The sequence below is a fragment of the Drosophila simulans genome, chromosome 2R (genome assembly GCF_016746395.2).
Source record: "Drosophila simulans strain w501 chromosome 2R, Prin_Dsim_3.1, whole genome shotgun sequence".
In the NCBI taxonomy this organism is placed as follows: Eukaryota; Metazoa; Arthropoda; class Insecta; order Diptera; family Drosophilidae; genus Drosophila; species Drosophila simulans.
In genome coordinates, this window is record NC_052521.2 from 4,129,545 (window position 1) to 4,149,535 (window position 19,991).

Genomic DNA, 19,991 nt, shown 5'->3' on the forward strand with positions numbered 1-19,991 from the left:
CGTGTAAAGTTAAGGGACTTAAAGATTGGGGATTTGGACGTGATCTTGAGGGCTCATGATCTCCAAGTCAAAGGAAACAAAACGGCAAAGATCAATGAGTTGATGACGAAACTGGAAAGTGATGAAATTGAGACAGACGACTACGATATAATGGAACAAAACGCAAGTACAAGTATGCAAGCCCAAATCAACGAACTTAAGGAGATGGTGGCAAACTTGGCAATGATGGTCCAAACGGCATGCTTGCAGCAACAAAGTCAAGCACAAGAGACTGTGGAACAAGAAACGACACGCTTACGTCAGACGCTGGATGGATCGAGACACACACATGCGCCAAACGGGATGCAACCGGAAAATGTGCTCTCATCGCCACAGCTAGAAGCTCAAGGTCAAGGTTTTACAAGCATCAAAGAAATGATAGGAATTCTGCCGGATTTTGATCCAATCAAGGGATCTATCACATCGGAGTTCTTATTTGGAGTTCATCATTACAGAGCAAAACGTATTGCCGCGATTGAATCCAAATGATATTGACCATGGACTTTACCTATGCTTTCTCATGATCAAAATAAGACATTCCCAACGAACAATTTTACATACATCATCCAATAGTTTATTAAGTATCATAGGCCGTAAATGAGTTACTGTAAAAATTATTATTGGCATTTATTACACAATATTATGGCGTTTAAATTTAAATTTAACGTAATTACTATGACTTGATAGTGTTCTTCTGTAATTGATTTCCATGATGTACACGGGTGAGAAGACAAATAAATGTGTAATGTGACATACATGAGTTTTGATATTAATGGAAGCATCAGAGTTTGTTGAAGTTATCAAGTTGTCTCAAAAGATATTTCAAAAGCAATGGATTGTCTCCAAACAAGTGGTTTTCATGCGTCTAATTTAGACGATTGGATGACAGTTTAATGTGCATAGATATGCGTGTATTATTGTGACTTTGGATAATCATTTCAAGTTTGGCTCGCTCGCTTTTGTGTGTCTTGTCGAAAACCCTCCATCGAAGTTGACAGCCGTTCAACATGGTTCAGTACATTCTTCCCAATTCCCCGCCCGCTACCATTCACGACTGCTTGGGGTGCTGGACAGGAGGCGGTGGCGCCGGCTTGAAGCACTGCAGCAGGAAGGCGGTGTAGACCACAAAGGCCACCGCCAGCGCAATCAGGGCGTACATAAAGATGTTCAGCTCGGGCTGGCGGAAGCGGTTCTTGCGCAGCCACTCCAGCACTTCGTCCTCGGATAACAGATCACCTTGAATGAGAATTAGATTGAGATTCCTCCTGTGCTCGCTTCACGTTGCCACGGACATACCCCTGTATATGCTGGGGAACCGACGGCGGAAGTAGACCATTGCCGGCAGCTTGGTGACGCCCCATTTCTTGGCATACCGAGAGTCGGCCATCTTCACAAAGGTGATGTCCAGGTTATCCGTCTCGCTGTCTATGTTCTCCAGTTTTTCCAGTGCTGCAGTACTGTCCGGCTGATTGTGTTCGTCTAAGTAGAAGACATGTTTGTAATAATCGAAGAGTGTTTCAGAAAGGTTACTGAACTCACAGAAGAAAACGGCCAAGAACTCATTCTCCTCGAGTAGTTTGTCGAGCATCTTTCGGTTTACTTCTTCTATTTCGTTTTTGATCTCGAATACATCCTGCGACGTTAGCCAGGTGATAACCTTGTCGTGTTGGTGTAGGTCGCCGTCGTAGAGGACGGGCACTTGTTTTCTAAAGTGGTGAAGGGTTAAAAAACTTCACCTATAGCTTTGAGTATCACCTACCGGAAATAAACGAGGGAAGGTATATTCACTATCTCGTATTTCTTGGCCGCCTGGATACTAGCAATCTTTACGAAGTCAATGCCGAACATGTCTGCCTCGCCATCGATCTCCTCCAGCTCTTCCAAAATCTCCTCGCACTCAGCACAATCATCGTCATCTGCATAAGTGTGTGATGAGTTTTAAGATCATCTTTTAATTCATTCAAGCTGTGATACTGACAAAAGAAAACAACCAATAGAGTGGACTCCGCCATTAGGCGATCCAGCATACGCTCGTTGACCTCCTCGATTTCATCGGCCAACTCGCGGTTGTCATCATCGATGAGCCATTCCAGTACTGATTGCTCGTTCTGAAGGTCGCCCTCAAACAGTAATGGGTTTCCATTTCTGCACACAAGTTCAGATGGCTTAGAAGTTTAGTTGATAGACACTCCTGACACTTACCTGAAATAAACCAAGGCCGGGAAGGTCTTGATCGAGTAACGTTTTGCCAGCTGTGGATCCTGGATCTTGACCATATGAATGCCGAACACGTCGCATTCGTCATCGATCAGTTCCAAGCCCTCTAGTATCTGGTCGCATATGTTGCAGTTGATTTTGTCTGCCGAAAATACATAGTAGGTCAGTAGTTACCCCGTTGTAATTAGTGTTTATAATTAGAGCGAAGCTTGAGAATCGGTTAGCTATAGTGTAAGAGGCAAAGAAAACGCCGTAACAAAAAGGTATTCCCGTCCAAACTAAATTCCAGTGAATTCTAGAAATTTGGAACGCAAATTGTTTATCAACAGCAAAGGAAGGGCATGCAGAAATCTCATCATTTAGTTTGGTCGTAATACGATGGAAGCCTGGTTTAGTGCAGTCAGGATTCGATTCTGGGCATAGAACAGAGCTCCTACGGAGGGTTAGACGTGGTTAGGGCTCCATCGAGCATGCGAAGTCGGAGCTTGGGAGTTTTTATTGTTTGCACGTGGAATACGGAAGGAATACCTTGTTTTTCGATACGTTTTCTTTTACGTGAGATGTAGTTTTGTACGAATTGGCTGGATGAGTGTTTTGTGGATTTGGTGGTGGTCAGGTTGCTTTCTTTAAGACTAGAGGGGGAGCAGAAACTGCGGCAGAAAGCGGGTTGCTTCCCATTGCGCTCTGGTGGCACTGAGGTCGGTTGCGGTTGCGGTTTCGTTTTCGTTTTCGGGTTCGGTTTGAGACAGGGATTGAGACAGATTGTGGTTTATGGTCGATGCAGTGTGGGGCGGGGAGGATACAATAATTCAGAATGTGGTAGATCATGATAAAGTGATGGAGAACAGTGGGCCAATCGAACCAGAGTCCGATCGATAGGAGCTACTCACAGAAATACACGGCCAGGTACTGCGTCTCCTCCACCATTGTCTCCAGCATCTGGCGAGTGATCAGCTCAATACGATCTTCGGTCTTCTGGGTGATCAGCCACTGGAGCACCTCCTCCTCCTCGCTCAGCTCGCCTGTAAAGACAATGGCTTAGCAAGGGATGCCCATCGATTGATGGCTGCTTCACCCTCGAATACGTTGGGGATTCCTCCCTCGAAGTAAACTAGAGCCGGATACTCGTGCACGCCATAGCCGTCGGCCACGGAGAAGTCCCTGGTCTTAACGAATGTTATGCCGTGCTTGTCGCAATCATCGTCGATGTTCTCCAGCTCCTCCAGAACCTTGGTGCACTGCTCGCAGCCATCCGCATCTGATTGTCAAAGTGGGGTTGAGGAGTATATGATTACAATTATTCAACACGTACTGTACACAAGGACTCGACATACGGGGTACTACACAAGCACTACATAAAAAGCAGAGCAGAAGTTGAAGGGAAGTATGATAGTACGTTTTATAAGTCCTGATTCCACTAGCACGTTTTCAGGTACTAATAAGTGAGTGTACCTTAGAGCCAGTGCATCAGAATAGCTATCTCTACACGTGTACGTTGGAATCAGCAGTTATAATTCAAATAATATCGAACTGAATATAAAGAATAAATCTTATCGGGGATGAGGAAGATAACAGCTAACGTTGAGAATAGATAGAAGGAGTCGACAGAGTTGGAGCAACAAATAGATACAGTGGGTTTCGGATGGAGATTCTACATTCGTTGGGGTTTTTACATTCGCTGTACAAGGAGGAAGTGTGTCTAGTGTGCGTTGGCTATTGGTGTCTGGTTGTGCTGGGTTAAGTGGTTAAACATTCTTGGACTCATTCCAGTTGCACGAGTTCTATACAGAAAGGGTGGCTACCATCCTCTTGCTTGCCAGTTGACGCATCCGCTGGAGCAGCTGCAGAGGCTGGCGGGGAATCCCCCTCAGAACCTGCCGCTGGCGCATCCTCCGCCCCGCCAGCGGCCGCCTCGGAAGGATCCGCCTCACTGCCGAAGGCGGCAGCGGCGCTGGCTGCTCCGCCCTCCTGCTGGTGCTGATCGCGCTCCTTTTTCAGCCGCGCCTTGCGAGCCGCTTTCGAATTACAAATGTCGCACTTGGTCTTGTTCCCTACGTTTGGGTATCGATTTGTGTGGTTCGGTTTGAGATTTCAGAGAGCACAGTCGTAAATAGAAATATAAATAAAGTCTTGTTCGGTTAGATACACAGAGCGCTGATAAGAGGCTTAGCCTAGATTTATCTAAATGGTTATCTACGATCATAAACACACAGTTCGCTGCAAACTGTTTGCGCAAAAGCGTGGCACCAACCCCATAAAGTACGTTGTACGCGATTCAACATATGGTTAATAATTCTACATTTAAGAAGCCTGTTGGCTGATGGACATAACGTGAAGTGAAAATCAAATTGGACGTTGTACTTTGTGCGAATTGATACCACCAAACCGATTGCAGCACTTAAAACCTTGTTCCTCAGAGATATTGAAAATTCATCGGTTGAATCACAGAGTGCTTTCGGTTGCAAACTTACAAAAGTAGACTGCGATGGAGCCAGACTCTTCAATCAGATGAACCAGTCTTTCGCCTTCGAGATCTTCGATAACATCTCCACTTGGATCCTTTTGCGTGATCAGCCAAGTTAGGATCTGTTCTTCTTCGTAAAGATCACCTGCAAGGAAACGAGTTTACGCACTGAACTAACACCTTTCTTAACTGGGAACACCTACCGGCGTATATAACTGGCTCCTTGGATGTGGGCTTGAAGAAGACAATGGCAGGCAGGGCGAACACTCCGTACTCCTTGGCCATCTGCTTATCGTCGATTTTGACGAAGTCGATGCCCGCCTTGTCCGCTTCGTCGTCTATGTGCTCCACCTCCGCCAGGACGCGAGGACACTGCTTGCACTCATCGCTATCTGAGGGTAAGTTGTGGGTTCATAAAGGCAGTCCAACCAACTGTGGACAACGAGAACTTACAGAATATCACCGCTACGTAGTCGGAGTTCTTGCGGATCTTCTCGAACATCTTGCGGTTTACCTGCTCGATGTGATCAGTCATCTCCATGTTGGCCGGGCTCGTTAGCCAGTCCAGGACTTCCTCCTCGTCATCGATATCGCCGTCGTAGTTGATATACTTGCCCTTGCGGAAATACGTCAGTCCCGGGGGATTCCTGAAGCCGTACTTCTTGGCCATCAGCTTGTCGTGCATCTTCACTATGTAAATGCCATATTCCGCTGCCTCGTCGTCGATTAGTTCGATGTGCCGCAGCACTCGTGGCGAGTCGGGATCATCTTCTTTGTCTGCAATTGCAAGCGATATCCCATTGGCATTAACATGAATATTTCGATTTGGATAAATTATTCAGATTCTGAGAGACTTATTCCGTAGAAATTATATTTTGCTTTTGTGTTTTTGGGCAGTTACAGTTTTTAGTGGGCGCGATTTACTAAAAGTATGTGAAAACCTCTTGGATTCCTTAGCATATATGTTACCTAAACTTACAACTTCCCGAGGTATACTTACAAAAAACAACCGCTAAAAAGTCTTTGGTGCCTATATACTCGAAAAGTTGGTCACGATTAATGAGCTGAATGCTTTGGTCGGCCTTCTGTTCGAGAATCCAGTTGAAGACGTCCTGATTGCTTGCAATGTTACCTGTTTGCCAAATCAAACAAAATGGTTAGAACTCATCGTATTTCCATGTATTTGGTCGAAGTGTCTGGCTCGTCGTCCATTTGGTGGCACATACCTGGTGGCTGCAGTTTGTCAATCAATCATCAGCTTTAATCTTGAATATGTATGCAAAATTAATGATCGCTTTGTTTATTCCCACCCCCGCCCAAATGAAATTCGAAATTCGGCACTTGGCCAAATCCCCACCCGGCCATAAACAATGTTACATTTGGCAGCCTATGACTCAAAATATATGGTTTTTGAGGGGGTCAGTTGCCACTGACAAACATACATTCATACATATGTACATCGTCAAGGTTTTCAAGAATATATTTCAAGATTTTTTGTGGCCTATATGTTTGAAATTATTTAAGACAAAGATTTGCGTATTTTAACAGTGCTTCAAAGTTTTTATAAATAAGAGAACCTAAGTTTATTGAGTTGGATGGCTTTTATTAAATATTCTTACAATTTCATTCGGGAGCTATGTTTACAAAAGTGCTTTATGTCGATTTGCGTTTGATTCTTACGATCTGACAATTTCCATTTCGAAAATCTTGACTTATCAGCTGCTGTTCAACAAAATTTGTTTACATATATATTGGATTTAGTTACAATTGCGTGTAGATTGGTAGGCTTTAGCTTAAGAAAACATAATGATAAAGATTTATAATTCGATATTTTTCAAATACCGATAACAAAACAACAGCGAGCGGTACAGAAATCGCTCTCAGAAGAAAACAAATGAAACAAAATGGCGAGCTACAATATGCGAGGCCATGTTCAGCGAGAAATATTGGATTTTCGATTCCATAACAAAATTAAGTATACGGCCTGTAGGCTGCTGCAACATATCTAAAAAGTTGTGGTTACAAATTATGGTTCTTAATGTTGTTATTATGCAAACAGTTTGTGGCTCTCATAGTTACACGTCTCAGTTAAATTAGCTAACAGTTGGGCACTGTCAGGTGTAAATTGTTTCAAAAAATATTTTATGCGTTTGTTCGTTCGTTTGCTATGCTTTGGCCCTTGTTTAAATTAGACTAACTACATAAATGTAAATTGTATATTGCGACAAAAAGAAGTAGTATCAAAAAAGTTTAGGCGTTCGTTATTGACAAAAGACAATGTCCCATTAATTTGTTAATAACAAAGCTTGCTGACTAAATATACAAGTGAAAGTTCTCAGAAGTTTTATAGTTGCTTGTCGAAGTAATTGCTTTTAGTTTGAACAAAGTTTGTTGAAATCCGTTGGCAAATGCAACAAATGTGTGGTTTAGTTAGTTATAGACCTGGGTTCGACCTACACAGGTCGGCCCCTCTTGAAGAAAGTTAAAGCGAAAATATCAACAAAGTTTCGGTTAGTAGGTTTTCTTGATCATTAATCATTATTTCGGGTTTCGTGTGATTCTGCTACTCGTGGATCTTCTTAACGTGGAACAACGTGGAGTAAGTTCTGATCTGGCACAGAAGATGTGTCAATGGCTTTGTGCCAGACTGTTCAGGGTTAGTGCGAGGAAACCTCAATTTCAAGGACACACAGCCTGCGAATTCAGTTTTCAGTTGGTTCTTGTCATAGTTGTTGTCTTTTGCAGTCACACACAGATGATGTACATTTAATTATAGAAACCTGTCATTGAAGGTTCTTTGGCTGGCTATACAGGTTTGAGTTGGTTTTGGTTTTGGGTTTGGTATTGGTTGTGGTTTGATAATTGTTCTATCAGTTGGCAACAGTGCGTATACGTGCTACTTTAGTATGGTATATCATTCAATCATACAATCAATCACTATCTAACTGTCTGTGGTTATCCACATTCAGTTAAACTGTTGCCTTACTCCCACAGAGAGATATCCTGAAAAATGATATCATACAAATTTTTTAGTCGATTTTGGAAAAAATTAATGCCTGCAAGACACAAGAGAGAGAAAAGAGAAGAGAAATAAACAAATAAGGTAACGACCAAATTGTGCGTGTGTCTGTATGTGTCTGAGTATGGGCACAACTAGAGCAAAGTGATCAGGGAACAGGACAATGAGCTTGGCGTCAAATGAATCTTTATCTCGAATTGTTTATAGTGCTAAATGACAACGGTGTCTGGTCCGAGGGTCCAACGACTACGTACCGGATTTGACATTCAGCTTGCCGGACTTCTTCGCCGACTTCTGCTTGGATACCTTCTCCACCTCCTGCGACTGGTCGTCGTTGTCCTGGCCCTTGCCTACCGGCTTCTTGCCAGCCTGCGGCTTGTTGCTTCCTCCCGAGCGCTTGTTGGCATAGGAAACCTTCACCAGGGGCTTGTCCTCGTCGTCCTCATCGTCGTCATCGGTGTCCTTGGAGGGCTTGGCCTGCTTCTTGGTGGCCGCCGGCTTGGTGGACGATTTGCTGGACGCCTGGCCGGCGAACTGGAAGTTGCCGCCGCTGGGACGCTTGCCCTGGTCGCCTTCGCTATGCCCGATCCGCTGGGCGGTCATCTTAGGAACTTTCGTTGACTTCTCCAATTTGGTTGGACAGCATTGGAATGGTTTGTAATCGTTGGGCACGAAATTGTTGCCGCGCTTAGCTGAATGGCCGTCATGACCCAATCCAACATAGAAACATTCGTCATCTGTGTAAGCAAACAAACAAAAACATTTTGTCAGATTGTTTAATTTAAAAAGATTTTTGTTTTTTTTTTGGTTCACTATCAACAGAAGGTTCGTTACGATAAGTTAAAAAGGTTTCAACAAAAGTGCATCATTGTAGGCTAGAACTAAGAATAGAAGTCGCAAACTGGCTTTTTACACTTTTCTTAACACCTCCGATATTACCACAGAGAAAGAAAAAGAGCAGTTAGTACGATTTTCGATTTGATTTTCATTATTTTCTCAGACTTGAAAGATTCTTTGTTCTAGAGTAGAAGCGTGCTTTATGAGTGGAAGAGATTCGAATTTGTTATAAAATATAATTTAAATTACATTGCAAAACTACTAACTGACAAAATGCTTTTGATGCTGACTGTACAAGTTTCGGATTTTGATTCTAATTTACAAACATATCAAATGTCGAGTTAAGCCCACGTTGTACATTTCGTTTTCGACTGAGTGTCAGTGAATCCACTGCGTCTCACTTGATCGAACTTATGGTTGTTTTTGTTTATATGCTTAAATATTTTCCATGGAACAGCAGGATCGTTATAAATTAATATATATAAACAAACATAACGATTACTTAAAGTATTATGAGAAAGTAAATTATAAATCGAACAAATTAGGTATTAACACAATTGTTGTATCATTATCAAGATAGTTACGTTTTTAAATAAAAAACCTTAAGTTTCCTGGCTTAAATAATTTCAAACATTGTGTCAGCTATGTATGATTTAATATTCTTTAAACATGTCCTTGCAGTAACAAGGACATTTGACTTTGAAAGTGGATAAAGCTGCGGATGTAGGTGTAGGATTACTTAGTCAAGAGGATCAAAAGTATACGAATGTGGGTAGCTATTTTGACTGGACTGTGTATTCCCAATTAAGATTGTGCCTCACATGATAGTTGCTTTAGCACAGAAGCAATGCGCAGAGCACAGACACACAAATCACGTGATTGTAGAGTGGTTACCTTGGTTAAATGCATTTCTATTTGAATTCCTCTTCCCCAAGTCTGTAGATAGACAATGAAATTAACTTTAGTCAAAGTTACAGAGTGTTTTTTGGCATAGTACAGTGTACAAGGATGTGTTCTCGGGCGGGATGAAGTTGGGAAGGGAATTAAAGTCGGGTTGGACAAAACATTGAACAACTTCAGTTAGTGCGTCAATGGCAACTCACATTCAGGTATTACCTATTTCATCTATAAGCCGACCTGAGCAAAGGTCAGCAAGACGATGTATCGTTCGACCTTTGGCCGTGTGCCTATATTTTGGTTTACTTTTAATATCCTCTTCTTCATCTTCGTCGTCCTCATTACCGTCCTCCCCTGTTGCGTCCTCGTCATCCTTATCCTGGTCGTCCCCGTCTTCGTCATCATCCTCGTCATCATTGTCTTTTTTGTTATCGTCGTCCCCGTCCTCCTCGTCATCGTCCTCCTCGTCCCCGTCATCCCCGTCCTCATCATCCTCGTCATCTCCGTTATTGTCTTCGTTGTCATTTTCGTCCTCATCTTCATCGTCGCCATCCTCATCGTCCTTGTCGTCTTCATTATTATCCTCTTCGTCATCTTCGTCGTCCTTATTATTATCTTCTTCGTCATCCTCGTCATCATCATCATTATCTTCTTCGTCATCCTCGTCGTCATTATTATTGTCTTCTTCGTCGTCGTTATTATTGTCTTCTTCGTCGTCATCATTATTATCTTCTTCGTCATCCTCTTCCTTGTCGTCCTCATTGTCATCTTCGTCCCCATCATTATCTTCATCTTCGTCCTCATTATTGTCCTCTTCGTTATCCTCGTCGTCCATTTTATTATCGTCTTCATCATCCTCGTCGTCGTCATCATTATTGTCATCTTTATCTTCGTCATCATCGTCCTCGTCGTTCCCGTTATTATCATCTTCTTCGTCATCCTCGTCGTCCTCATTATTATCATCTTCGTCATCCCCGTCGTCCCCATTTTCATCATCATTATCATCATCATCATCCTCGTCATCGTCATCCCTATCAGTATCTTTCTCCCCTGTTTCATCTTCGTTATCCCCATTTTCATCATCATCAGTTTCTAGTTTTTTTTTATGTAATCTCTCATTGCGAATCGAATTCTGCAGACGCTTTAATCTTTCTCTTTTATCCTCATCGCTTTCTTTGGGATAGCGCAATTTAACAATTTTTTCATTACTGTCGCCGTCATCATTGCCTATATAAGAAATTATCATTACGTATTGTACTTTTAATTTAGGCAAGAAACGGGTAAATGATATTTGATTTGTTTTTTTAAGATTTATGGAATCTTTTTTGGTCTTAATTGACTTTGTATCGAAAGTTTGGCTTATGAGCGTGAGTTATAAAGCATAAACACGTTTAAGAAAGGACGCTTACTCTTTTGATTGACTAACCACTGCAGCACACGGTTTTCATTTTTGAGATTACCTGAAGGAAAAAGGACTGTAAGTTCAGGCTGTAATAATATACCAAAGATCCCCAACTTACCATCATACATAATCGGGACGCCGGTCTCGTAGTAGACCAAAGCTGGAAACGCGAAAATGCCAATTTCATGAGCCAGCTTAACATCATTTGACTTGACAAATTGTATTCCGTGCTTGTCGGTGTCATCGTCGATGTTCTCCAACTCCTCCAAGATGTCCGAACACGATTCGCATTCATCGTCATCTGTTGTACAAACAGATAATGTCAACCAAAGAACTTAACTTAATGAGTAATACACTTACAGAAGAACACAGCCAGGTGCTCAACATCGTTGATCAGAACTTGCAGGGTCTTACGATCGACAGATTCGATGACATCAGCTGTGGACTCGTGCAAATCAATAACCCACTCGAGAATTTCCTCTTCCTTCATCAGGTCACCTTTAAACGAATATTACAAATATGTACCTTGGCTAATAAAGTCTTAATTTAATGCATCAGCACTCACCGGTGTAAATTGTTCTAAACTTATGTCTATAAAATGCAAGTGCCGGCAGACCGGGCAGGTCGTACTCCTTATCAATATCGTCGTCGGATGTCTTTACAAAGTCAATGTCTTTTTCCTCGCATTCGTCATCGATGTTCTCCAGCTCGTTAAGGATCTTTTGGGCCTTCTTATCGCCCTCGGCGTCTGCAAAAATACGGGTTTAAGGACAATACAATATAAGGTTTTAAGTTGACTCACAGAAGAATACGACAACGTGATCGTTTTCAGCCAAGATCTTATCCAACATCTTCACATTGACCTCCTCAATTTTTCCGGGAATTTCAAGGGTCTCGTCGTCGGTAATCCAGGCCAACACCTCGTCCTCGTCGTCCAGATCTCCGGTGAAGTGAAGTGGATCACGGTTCCTGAAGAACACCAGGCGTGGATAGGTCTTGACATTGTATTTCTTGGCGATTCCGGTATCCTCAGTGGTAACAAAAATGATGCCAGCCTCATCCAACTCATCGTCGATGCTTTCCAGAGCGTTCAGAGTGTGCTCACAGGTCTCTCCGGGCTCGCAGGGACCCGTGAAGAAGACGACGACGTATTCGTGTTCGTTGATCAGAGTGACCAGGATCTCGTCGGTAACCTCCTCGATAGTAGCTGTCTTTTTCTGGACAAGAAGCCACTCGAGCACCTCATCCTCGTTCATCAGATCGCCTTCGTAGAGGGCCGGGATCTTGTTCTCGAAGTAGATGAGGGCGGGCAAGTGATCGAGACCATATTCCTTGGCCTCGGCGGCGTTATCAATGCGGACAATGACAATTCCCTCCTTCTCCAGCTCGTCATCAATGTTCTCCAGTTCGTTCAGGATGCGCATATCCTGCTTATCGTCCTTGTCGTCTGTGGGCGAATGGTTATGATTGCAAAGGCGTAGGTACTTTAGCAGTGTGGGCTACTCACAGAATATAACCGCCAAGTGCTCGGTGTTCTCGACCAACTTGTCCTTCATCTCATCGGTGACCTCGGGAATTTCGGAATAGCGCTTCTGGTGCACCAACCAGCCAAGCAGCTCATCCTCTTTCATCAGATCACCCTCGTAGATGTGTGGAATTCCACGTTCAAAGAGTACAATCGATGGTATCTCATCGATACCCCATTCTTTGGCCTCCTTGTCATCATCGATCTTGACAAAGGCAATATCGTTCTGATCGCACTCATCGTCGATGTTTTCCAGCTCTGCGAGGATTTTCTGTGATTTCTTTTGGTCTTTGTCGTCTGCGAAGATGATTTCATAGGATAATTTAACAATTGTCTGCAACGCCTTGGAAGGCTATGAAATGAACTGATCAACAAACTGCTGTTTCGCTCAACTTGTAACGTGAAACCTACAATCTACACTAACGGTTCTAACGGTCTTTGCAGAGATACCTTCACGAAAAAGGGGTCTACTGGTTATTATTGTTTAGTTTTAAGTTAATACTTTTTCCAAGCGCCATTGAAAATTACTACTAGAAAGCGGGGTTAATGTTACGATTGCAGTCACCCCAGAAGTACAACACCAATTCAACTGTACAATATCAACAGAGATAGGGAGTCGAGTGCGCAAGCGTCCTGGCACAAAATCGCAGTGGGGCCCTGAAATAACTTACAGAAAAGAACAGCAACGTGGGGCATTTTCTCAATGATTAAGTCCAACATTTCGTCGGTGATGTCCTCGATTTGATCGGAACTCGTTTGGTCTGTCAGCCATTTCAGAAGCTTCTCCTCGTCCTCCAGATTGCCCTCGTAAATAGTTGGAATGCCTTTTTCAAAGTATATCAGTTTAGGAACTTTATTGATGCCATATTCAACGGCCTCCTCGGGATTGTCGATCTTCACGAAAGTAATGCCCAATGCGTCGCACTCGTCGTCAATGTTCTCCAGCTCCTCGAGTACTTTCTGGGACTTCTTGTCGTTGTTGTCGTCTGGAAAACAGCGTATGAGCAAAACGTGTTCGCCACCTTAGGCGCTATGCGCTATGGGTACGGGGTTTCAATATTTACAGAACAGCACGGCAATGACGCGTCCTTCTTTGATCATTGTGTCGAGCATTTCGTCGGTGACGTCCTCGATCTCATCCCGTTCCAACTGTCCCAACAACCATTTCAGAATCTGCTCCTCGTCCATGAGATCGCCGTCGTACACATTTGGAATTTCTTTTTCAAAGTAAACAATGGCCGGAATCTGCAGGTCGAATTGGGTTATTCGTGTCAAAGACGTTTCAACTACCAGATCGCTGGGATCCTACCGAATCGATTCCGTAATCGGCTGCCGCCTTGGCATCGTCGATTTTCACAAACTGAATGCCATGCTTGTCGCAGTCGTCGTCGATTTGCTCTAGCTCCTCCAACACGGTCATCGAGTCGTCGTTTCCATGATCATCTGCAGATTAATGTCAGTCGGTTATCGCGTGTCGTGCCCCGCGAAAATTCTCATCTACATACAAAACAGCACAACCAGGTTGTCGATATTGCTGATCAGCGTCGACAGAGTCTTCGAAGTGACGTCTTCAATCACATCATCTTCATCGCCCGTCGACTTATTCTGCACCAACCATTCCAAGACGTCCTCCTCCCGCTGAAGTTCACCTGGAGACACAGTTCGATATTAGCGAAATGAATACCGAGCTGAGCATGGGATTGATGTGTGTTGGTCTGAGTTCGATTTGAGTGGTGGTGCAGGTTTCAAGAGAATGTGGTTTGGGATGGAGGTACCTTCGTATATGATCGGAGTCTGGTGGCGGTAATAGACCAAGGCTGGCAGGTTGCCTAGATTGTATTCGTCGGCCAAGGCCTCGTCGTGTATCTTCACAAACCCGATGCCCAGCTGGTCAGCCTCGTCGTCGATATTCTCCAGCTCCTGCAAGGCCTTGGCGCACTTGCGGCATTGCTGTTTGTCTGGCGGTCGCGATCGCGGATTCGGTGGATTGTTTCATAGAATCAGGCAAACAATAGATAATTAGGGCCGTCTGGCAGAGGGGTAACGTCTGGGTAAGCGAGGAGTAGAGCACAGAACATCAGGGTGGGGTCTGGTGTTGGGTATTATAGTACACGGATAGGCAGAACATTCAGGTATTATGTTTCGTGCGGCCGTAAGTGGGGGTTATTCTGGAGCCATTTCAGACAGATGTGAGTGCATGCAAGGGCCATGGAGTTCCACTTAACGCTACGGTTGCCCAATCTCTCCCAGGCGATTCGTTTATTTACACAATTTGTTTACAACATCCCTATCAGTCTGCGTGCAACCTGTTGCAATGTGTTTGTCTTGGTTGAGGAAATACATACATATCGGAGTGGTTGAATAAAAGAGGAATGGTTTCTTTTCCGAAAAGCTCTCTCCTTGCATTCACCTTTTCCTCTATTTCCGTGCGTTGTGCTTGCCACATTCGTAAATGTGTTTTCGGCAAGCTTTCGCTTTTCTGGCCGACGCTGCGTATACGTAATATTTATTTCTGTTGCTTTGTCGGTGAACTTGTCAGTGTGATGGCTCCCTGCCTGGCCACATGTTTATGGCAACCTATCACCGCACCTTTCCGAATGCAGTTAGCCGGCGGTAGTGCCCAGAATGACACGCCTTCAAAAGCCATTACCCCGACCAAAATACTAATTTTCCCGATCAACGCGACTCATTCCCAGCAGCTGTTTGAGTGGGTGTCGCCAAGGTGACAAGGCCAACGCACACACTCGCTCGCGAAAATGTCTCATAATTTACTGCACAATGCACAATGATGGCAAAAGACACATATGTGCTAAATCTAGAAAATCAGACGTGTTTGTGAGCCTCCAACTTTCTCCCTGACGACCTGACCAATTTTTTTTGGCCCTGCCGCAGACATGGGCAAATGTTGCACTTAACTATAAATAGTGCAAGTCAGTCGGGGAAGAGCCGCGCACACACAGTTATAGAGCTGCAGTGGGACGGACGGACACGAGTATATAGGTATTCGTATATTATGTAAACCAGCATTTGGCTGCGACAACTGAAGATCTGGCCATAACCATGCACTGCCGGCTCGTGTGCGCCATGTTGATGTATTGCTGAATGCAAGAGCAATTAAAAGCGCTGTCTGTCTGCAGCCCCTGATGGATTCAAACTCAATTGCGGGGGGACGATCGGAGGGGGAGGGGGGCGCAGTGAAGGGGCGGGCGGGACAATGGGCCACCATTTCTTGTCTTGTCTCACCTACATGCTGTTCGCATCTATGCATCTATGCATCTTGCATTAGGAAAGGCGTTTTGTTTTTTGTATGCTGTCTGCGTTTGATAAAAATACCTATGGATAGTGTAGCGGATGCTACAGAAATGTTCTTGTGAATTCACACACTTGCCATGTGAGTGTGGCTATAGTTAGTTGTTTCAGAATTAAGCAAAAATAACAGCAGCAGCAAGAACAGCGAAAAATCATTTTGTTGGCCCACCAACTGCTTGAGTTTTCTATTTTTAACACTAAAATTGTAGGTGGCTGTGTCGGAAAGAGACGGATGGCCACGAATACTTTGTTGTTGGCCAACACACATCACCATGTGTGTGTATGTACGTTGTACATGTATGTATGCATGCCACATCTGCAAGTATTGAATTTATGCTTTTCTATAGGTAAATTCCTGCCTTTCTCCAAAATTCACACAAGGCCATCCCACTCCCGAAAATCGTCTCTGGGGAAATTCTCCCACGCTCGAAGATTTCCACATTCTGATCCAACTTCAATAGCCCTGTGCGAATCCCCAATTTCCATCCAGCTATCCACCGGCTTGTCCAATCACAGGGTTAGGGATTGGGTTCTGAATCAGGGGGGAAGAAGGAGACGTCGTGCCGACAAAAACATAATCTGGCGCCGAGCCCAGACATTCATCTGCATTGCTTCTGTTGTTGTAATGTTTATTATTATACGTATACGTAATATGTGTGTCTGCCTTGGTCGATAGCGAACGCGAAAATGAGAGATCTTGTTTTTCTAAAAAATTACTAAGGATTACTACTCGTACGGTGGTGATTGTATCTATTTAAGGATGAGTCCTTCACCCAGGCCATCGACGTACACTTGGCTGCCGCCGGAGAGATTAAGATTACCCAGTCGAGATCATCATCAACTTGAATCTCCCTAGCGATCGATCTTAGCAAGCACCAACACACACTGGATTTTTCGGTTATTTGGGTTATGCAGCCAATTAGGAAATACATATTTACATATCGAATTGTGGGCATTGCGGAATAATCATTTCATTTCAACTTTGGTATTACTGGAATCAGGAAAATTATGGTGGAATAGGGTAGAACATTGTCAATGAATTAATTTGGGGGAAACATAGTTTCAAAGTAGGTAATTATAAGGAGAGTGCGAGATAGAAGGTTCCCAGTACTGTTCACGGAAAACTTACCCATAACCCGGGGCGGGCATGTTTCATGATCTGGACCTGCAGTCGTTTGATAGAATAGATATTGGATTGATAAATGGTCCTTTGCATTTTGGCTCAAAGAGGGTTCGAAACACCGCCGGAAGAGAAATTATTATTATATATAGAGAGTTATATTAAGTGTTAAGTATGCCGCCACTTAGCTTCGGTTAGTTACAAGTAGTATACGTATTTATAGAGAGAGTACAGACATACGCGAAAGATATTGATTTATGGAATAGAATGTACAGAATAGGTAGTTTTGCTAGTAGTCCTAGTACCTAGCTGTATGATTTTTAGTCACAAGAGAGCTAAACTGTTTGTGTTCGCTAAAAACTGCAACTGCTTTGAAAAAGAACATCATCAATTCAAGTGTCCGACACTAGAGTGTTCGGAGTGCTAAACGTTTGAAGAACTTAGTATGTGCTACGGTCAAGTCATTCACACTTACAGAACAGAACGGCTACGAAGTCGGTGTCCTCGATGATCTTCTGCAATATCTTGGCATTGACCTCCTCGATGCGATCGGGCAAGTCCATGGCCTCCAAGGAGGTGAGGAAATCGAGCACTCCTTCCTCGTCCATGAGATCGCCATCGTATATGATGGGCTCCTTCTCCCTGCGGTTTTCGAGGTATGGATTCGATTCGATTAGGTCTTGTGCTTGTTCGTGGTGAGGGAGTTACCTACCTGAAGTAGGTGAGGGCGGGGAAGTTCTTGATGCCATACTGTTTGGCTAGTCGTTTGTCGTTGATTTTCACGAAGTCCACACCGAAGGAGTCGGTGTCATCGTCGATTTTCTCGAGTTCCGCTAAAACCTTATCACAGGTCACGCAGCTTCGCGCATCTGAAATCGTAGAAACCGAGCGTGTGAGTACCCAAGATCGATTATATGTAGATACCGGCAGCGATTGACAGTCGGCAACTGCTGCATGTGACGCCACAAGAGACCATAACTAAATTCCCATTCGAATCGAAAGCCCAAAGCCCTGGCAGAAGTGGAGCCAAATGCCGCACAGATTATTCATTCCTATAGTAGATGCAGGATGCATCATCGGACCGCGCAGTCGAAAATAAGCCTGAATGAATGAATGAAATGACAGCAGCGCCAGGCCAATTCTGTGCTATTAATGCGGCAGCAACTGCCAACAAATATGCTGAAATTCTAAATTAATTCATAAAATTCATGCGGCCACTATTAGGGAAATGAATTGCAGGCCGCAAAAGACCACCGTTGGCCCACGTCTCTACAAACGTTCTGGTTGGTTAAACGGCAGACCAGACTGCAAAATCGGAATCATTAATACATCGCCGAGTAAACAGCCATTTCGATTGTTTGGCAATCCGTTCAAAACAATCTTTCACTGCTTGGAAAGTAATCGCGAGTTGGTCGAATCCCCCACTGCTCGCTACTCCTAATGTCTTTACCAACACTAAGGTGTTTCCTGTGTACACTCGGTGCAGGATGTTTGATTTAAAATCATCCGAGTGCTTTCGCATGCAGTGCAATAACATAAATAGCGTTCGCTTGAAACAATAAACACATTTAGCTTATCGATAGAATTCGTTTACATATTGAACTATCTGCGATTTGATTGCCAAAACTATTCAATGCTCTGCCGTTTGCGTAGATATTCCATGATTATTCCGATTGTCGGCCAGCGTCATTGGGCCTAAGGCTTTTGGACTTAAAATATTTTCATTGTCAACAATTATTTTTGGAATTGCCTCCAATGCTAATGAAACACATCGTGAGGTATACGTATACATATAAAGGAGAATATTACAATCCGAAGATCACTTTCGTGTTTATTAACTTTGACATTGGGGAACAGCGCGCAAAGGCCAAATCTATTTTTAAACTGATTAAAGAGATTTAATAAGTAAGCCATTCTTTCCCGCGAACGGTAACCATTTTTTTGGTAACCCGAACATAGGTGACCAATGGGATTGAAAAAAAAATGTAAAAGGGCAGGAAATCTGCTGCCAACTGGAAGGAAATGAAAGTCTGCTTCAGAGGTACATTTTGTGCCAAAAGTTTGCGCCAAAATAGACTAAAAAATCGAAAATATAAAAAGCTGCAATGACGATTTCTCACAGCCAAGAGAGATTTCTCTACTCATAAACAGATCGCAAAGATAGCGCAGAAATGAAAAATATATAGAAAAGGGAAGGCAGCACAGACTACTGGCAACTCGGGGAGGAAATGAAGAAATAGAAAAAAATAAAAAATTAACCGAATGAAAATCGCGGACATTTCGAGCAACGAATTTTTCACATATTTTCATTTGTATGTGAATTTTTAGAATTTTCACTAGCGAAAATTTATATAATATGGCTTCTGTTACTATTTCGAGTCCGGTCCGGTCCGGTCTGGCGATAAATGAGCGGTGCCCGGACGACCCCGAGAGCACTGGCACACCCCCCTCCCCCTCCACTTACACCAGAAGACGGCCACGTAATCCTTGTCGGCCAGGAGCTTCTCCAGCTGCTTGGCATTGACCTCCTCGATGACGGCCTCCGGCTCCGGAGGCGCCACTGGCTGCGAGCCCTTCTTGTTGTTGTTGTTGCCTGCGCCACTCACATGTCCGGGAAAACTCAGGGCCAGCAGAGCACACACGAGCAGCGAGAGAGTCTTGAGGCGGGTGAAAGTCATCCTGCGATCGGTTACGGTTCTGATGTGCTTTAGTCCCTTAACGCGAACATGCGTGCGCGTGTCTGCTCGTTTTGGTGTGTTCTACAGTTTATAGTGTTATAATTGTATAATTGATTCGTTCTCGTCGTTTGGGGTCTTTCGTTATTAAAATTTGTATTCCTTTGAGAATCGGTCACTATTTTTAGTTGATAATGGTGTTTCTTCTTTCGCAATTTATTTTATGTATAACAACTTTTTGTTCACTGATACATATATACGGGGTTCGTATATGCACAGGCGAGATATATGTGGGGTATATACGAGAATAATTAGATTATATATGTGGCTTCTTGCTTCTATTAATTGAACGTTTTCCGCGGACTGTACTCTTTGCTCTTCAGATTTTGTTCCACTCCGTGCAGAGGTCCGCTCGCAACTGAAAGTATTTTGGTGGAATCTCGGTGCCATTCAAGAGGCCTTGCCCGAGCTTTAGGGATCGGGATCG

General features: G+C 43.7%; 1 protein-coding gene across 20 annotated transcripts; it reads right to left on the reverse strand.

The window, feature by feature from the left end:
• Positions 1 to 637: 637 nt before the first annotated feature.
• Positions 638 to 19,957, reverse strand: LOC6733259. 20 transcript variants are annotated; one of them, XM_039292859.2, is made up of 28 exons: positions 19,294 to 19,957; positions 17,542 to 17,698; positions 17,305 to 17,471; positions 16,839 to 16,874; positions 14,176 to 14,358; positions 13,906 to 14,049; positions 13,710 to 13,843; positions 13,465 to 13,645; positions 13,072 to 13,386; positions 12,383 to 12,697; positions 11,678 to 12,322; positions 11,441 to 11,623; positions 11,236 to 11,373; positions 10,994 to 11,176; positions 5,721 to 5,852; positions 5,174 to 5,497; positions 4,924 to 5,112; positions 4,728 to 4,865; positions 4,059 to 4,307; positions 3,332 to 3,514; positions 3,147 to 3,278; positions 2,785 to 2,949; positions 2,242 to 2,398; positions 2,018 to 2,184; positions 1,799 to 1,955; positions 1,579 to 1,745; positions 1,336 to 1,518; positions 638 to 1,275 (listed from the first exon to the last, which is right to left on the reverse strand). In XM_039292859.2, exons 1-28 carry the CDS (start codon positions 19,505 to 19,507, stop codon positions 1,088 to 1,090), a joined length of 5,526 nt encoding a protein of 1,841 aa, XP_039148793.1. In that variant the 5' UTR covers positions 19,508 to 19,957; the 3' UTR covers positions 638 to 1,087. The 20 variants fall into 20 exon arrangements, 19 of the variants coding, with proteins under 19 accessions (XP_039148793.1, XP_039148795.1, XP_039148796.1 ...); XM_039292861.2 differs by lacking the exon at positions 16,839 to 16,874; XM_039292862.2 differs by lacking the exon at positions 4,059 to 4,307.
• Between the last annotated feature and the right edge of the window lie 34 nt (positions 19,958 to 19,991).

Coding starts and splice junctions, on each gene's coding strand:
- LOC6733259 (XM_039292859.2), bottom strand. CDS start 19,507: ATGACTTTCACCCGCCTCAAGACTCTCTCGCTGCTCGTGTGTGCTCTG. Junction 11,624..11,677: donor TCACGTTGTCGTATTCTTCT/GTGAGTCAACTT, acceptor GTATTTTTGCAG/ACGCCGAGGGCGATAAGAAG. Junction 2,185..2,241: donor CCGGCCTTGGTTTATTTCAG/GTAAGTGTCAGG, acceptor ACTTGTGTGCAG/AAATGGAAACCCATTACTGT.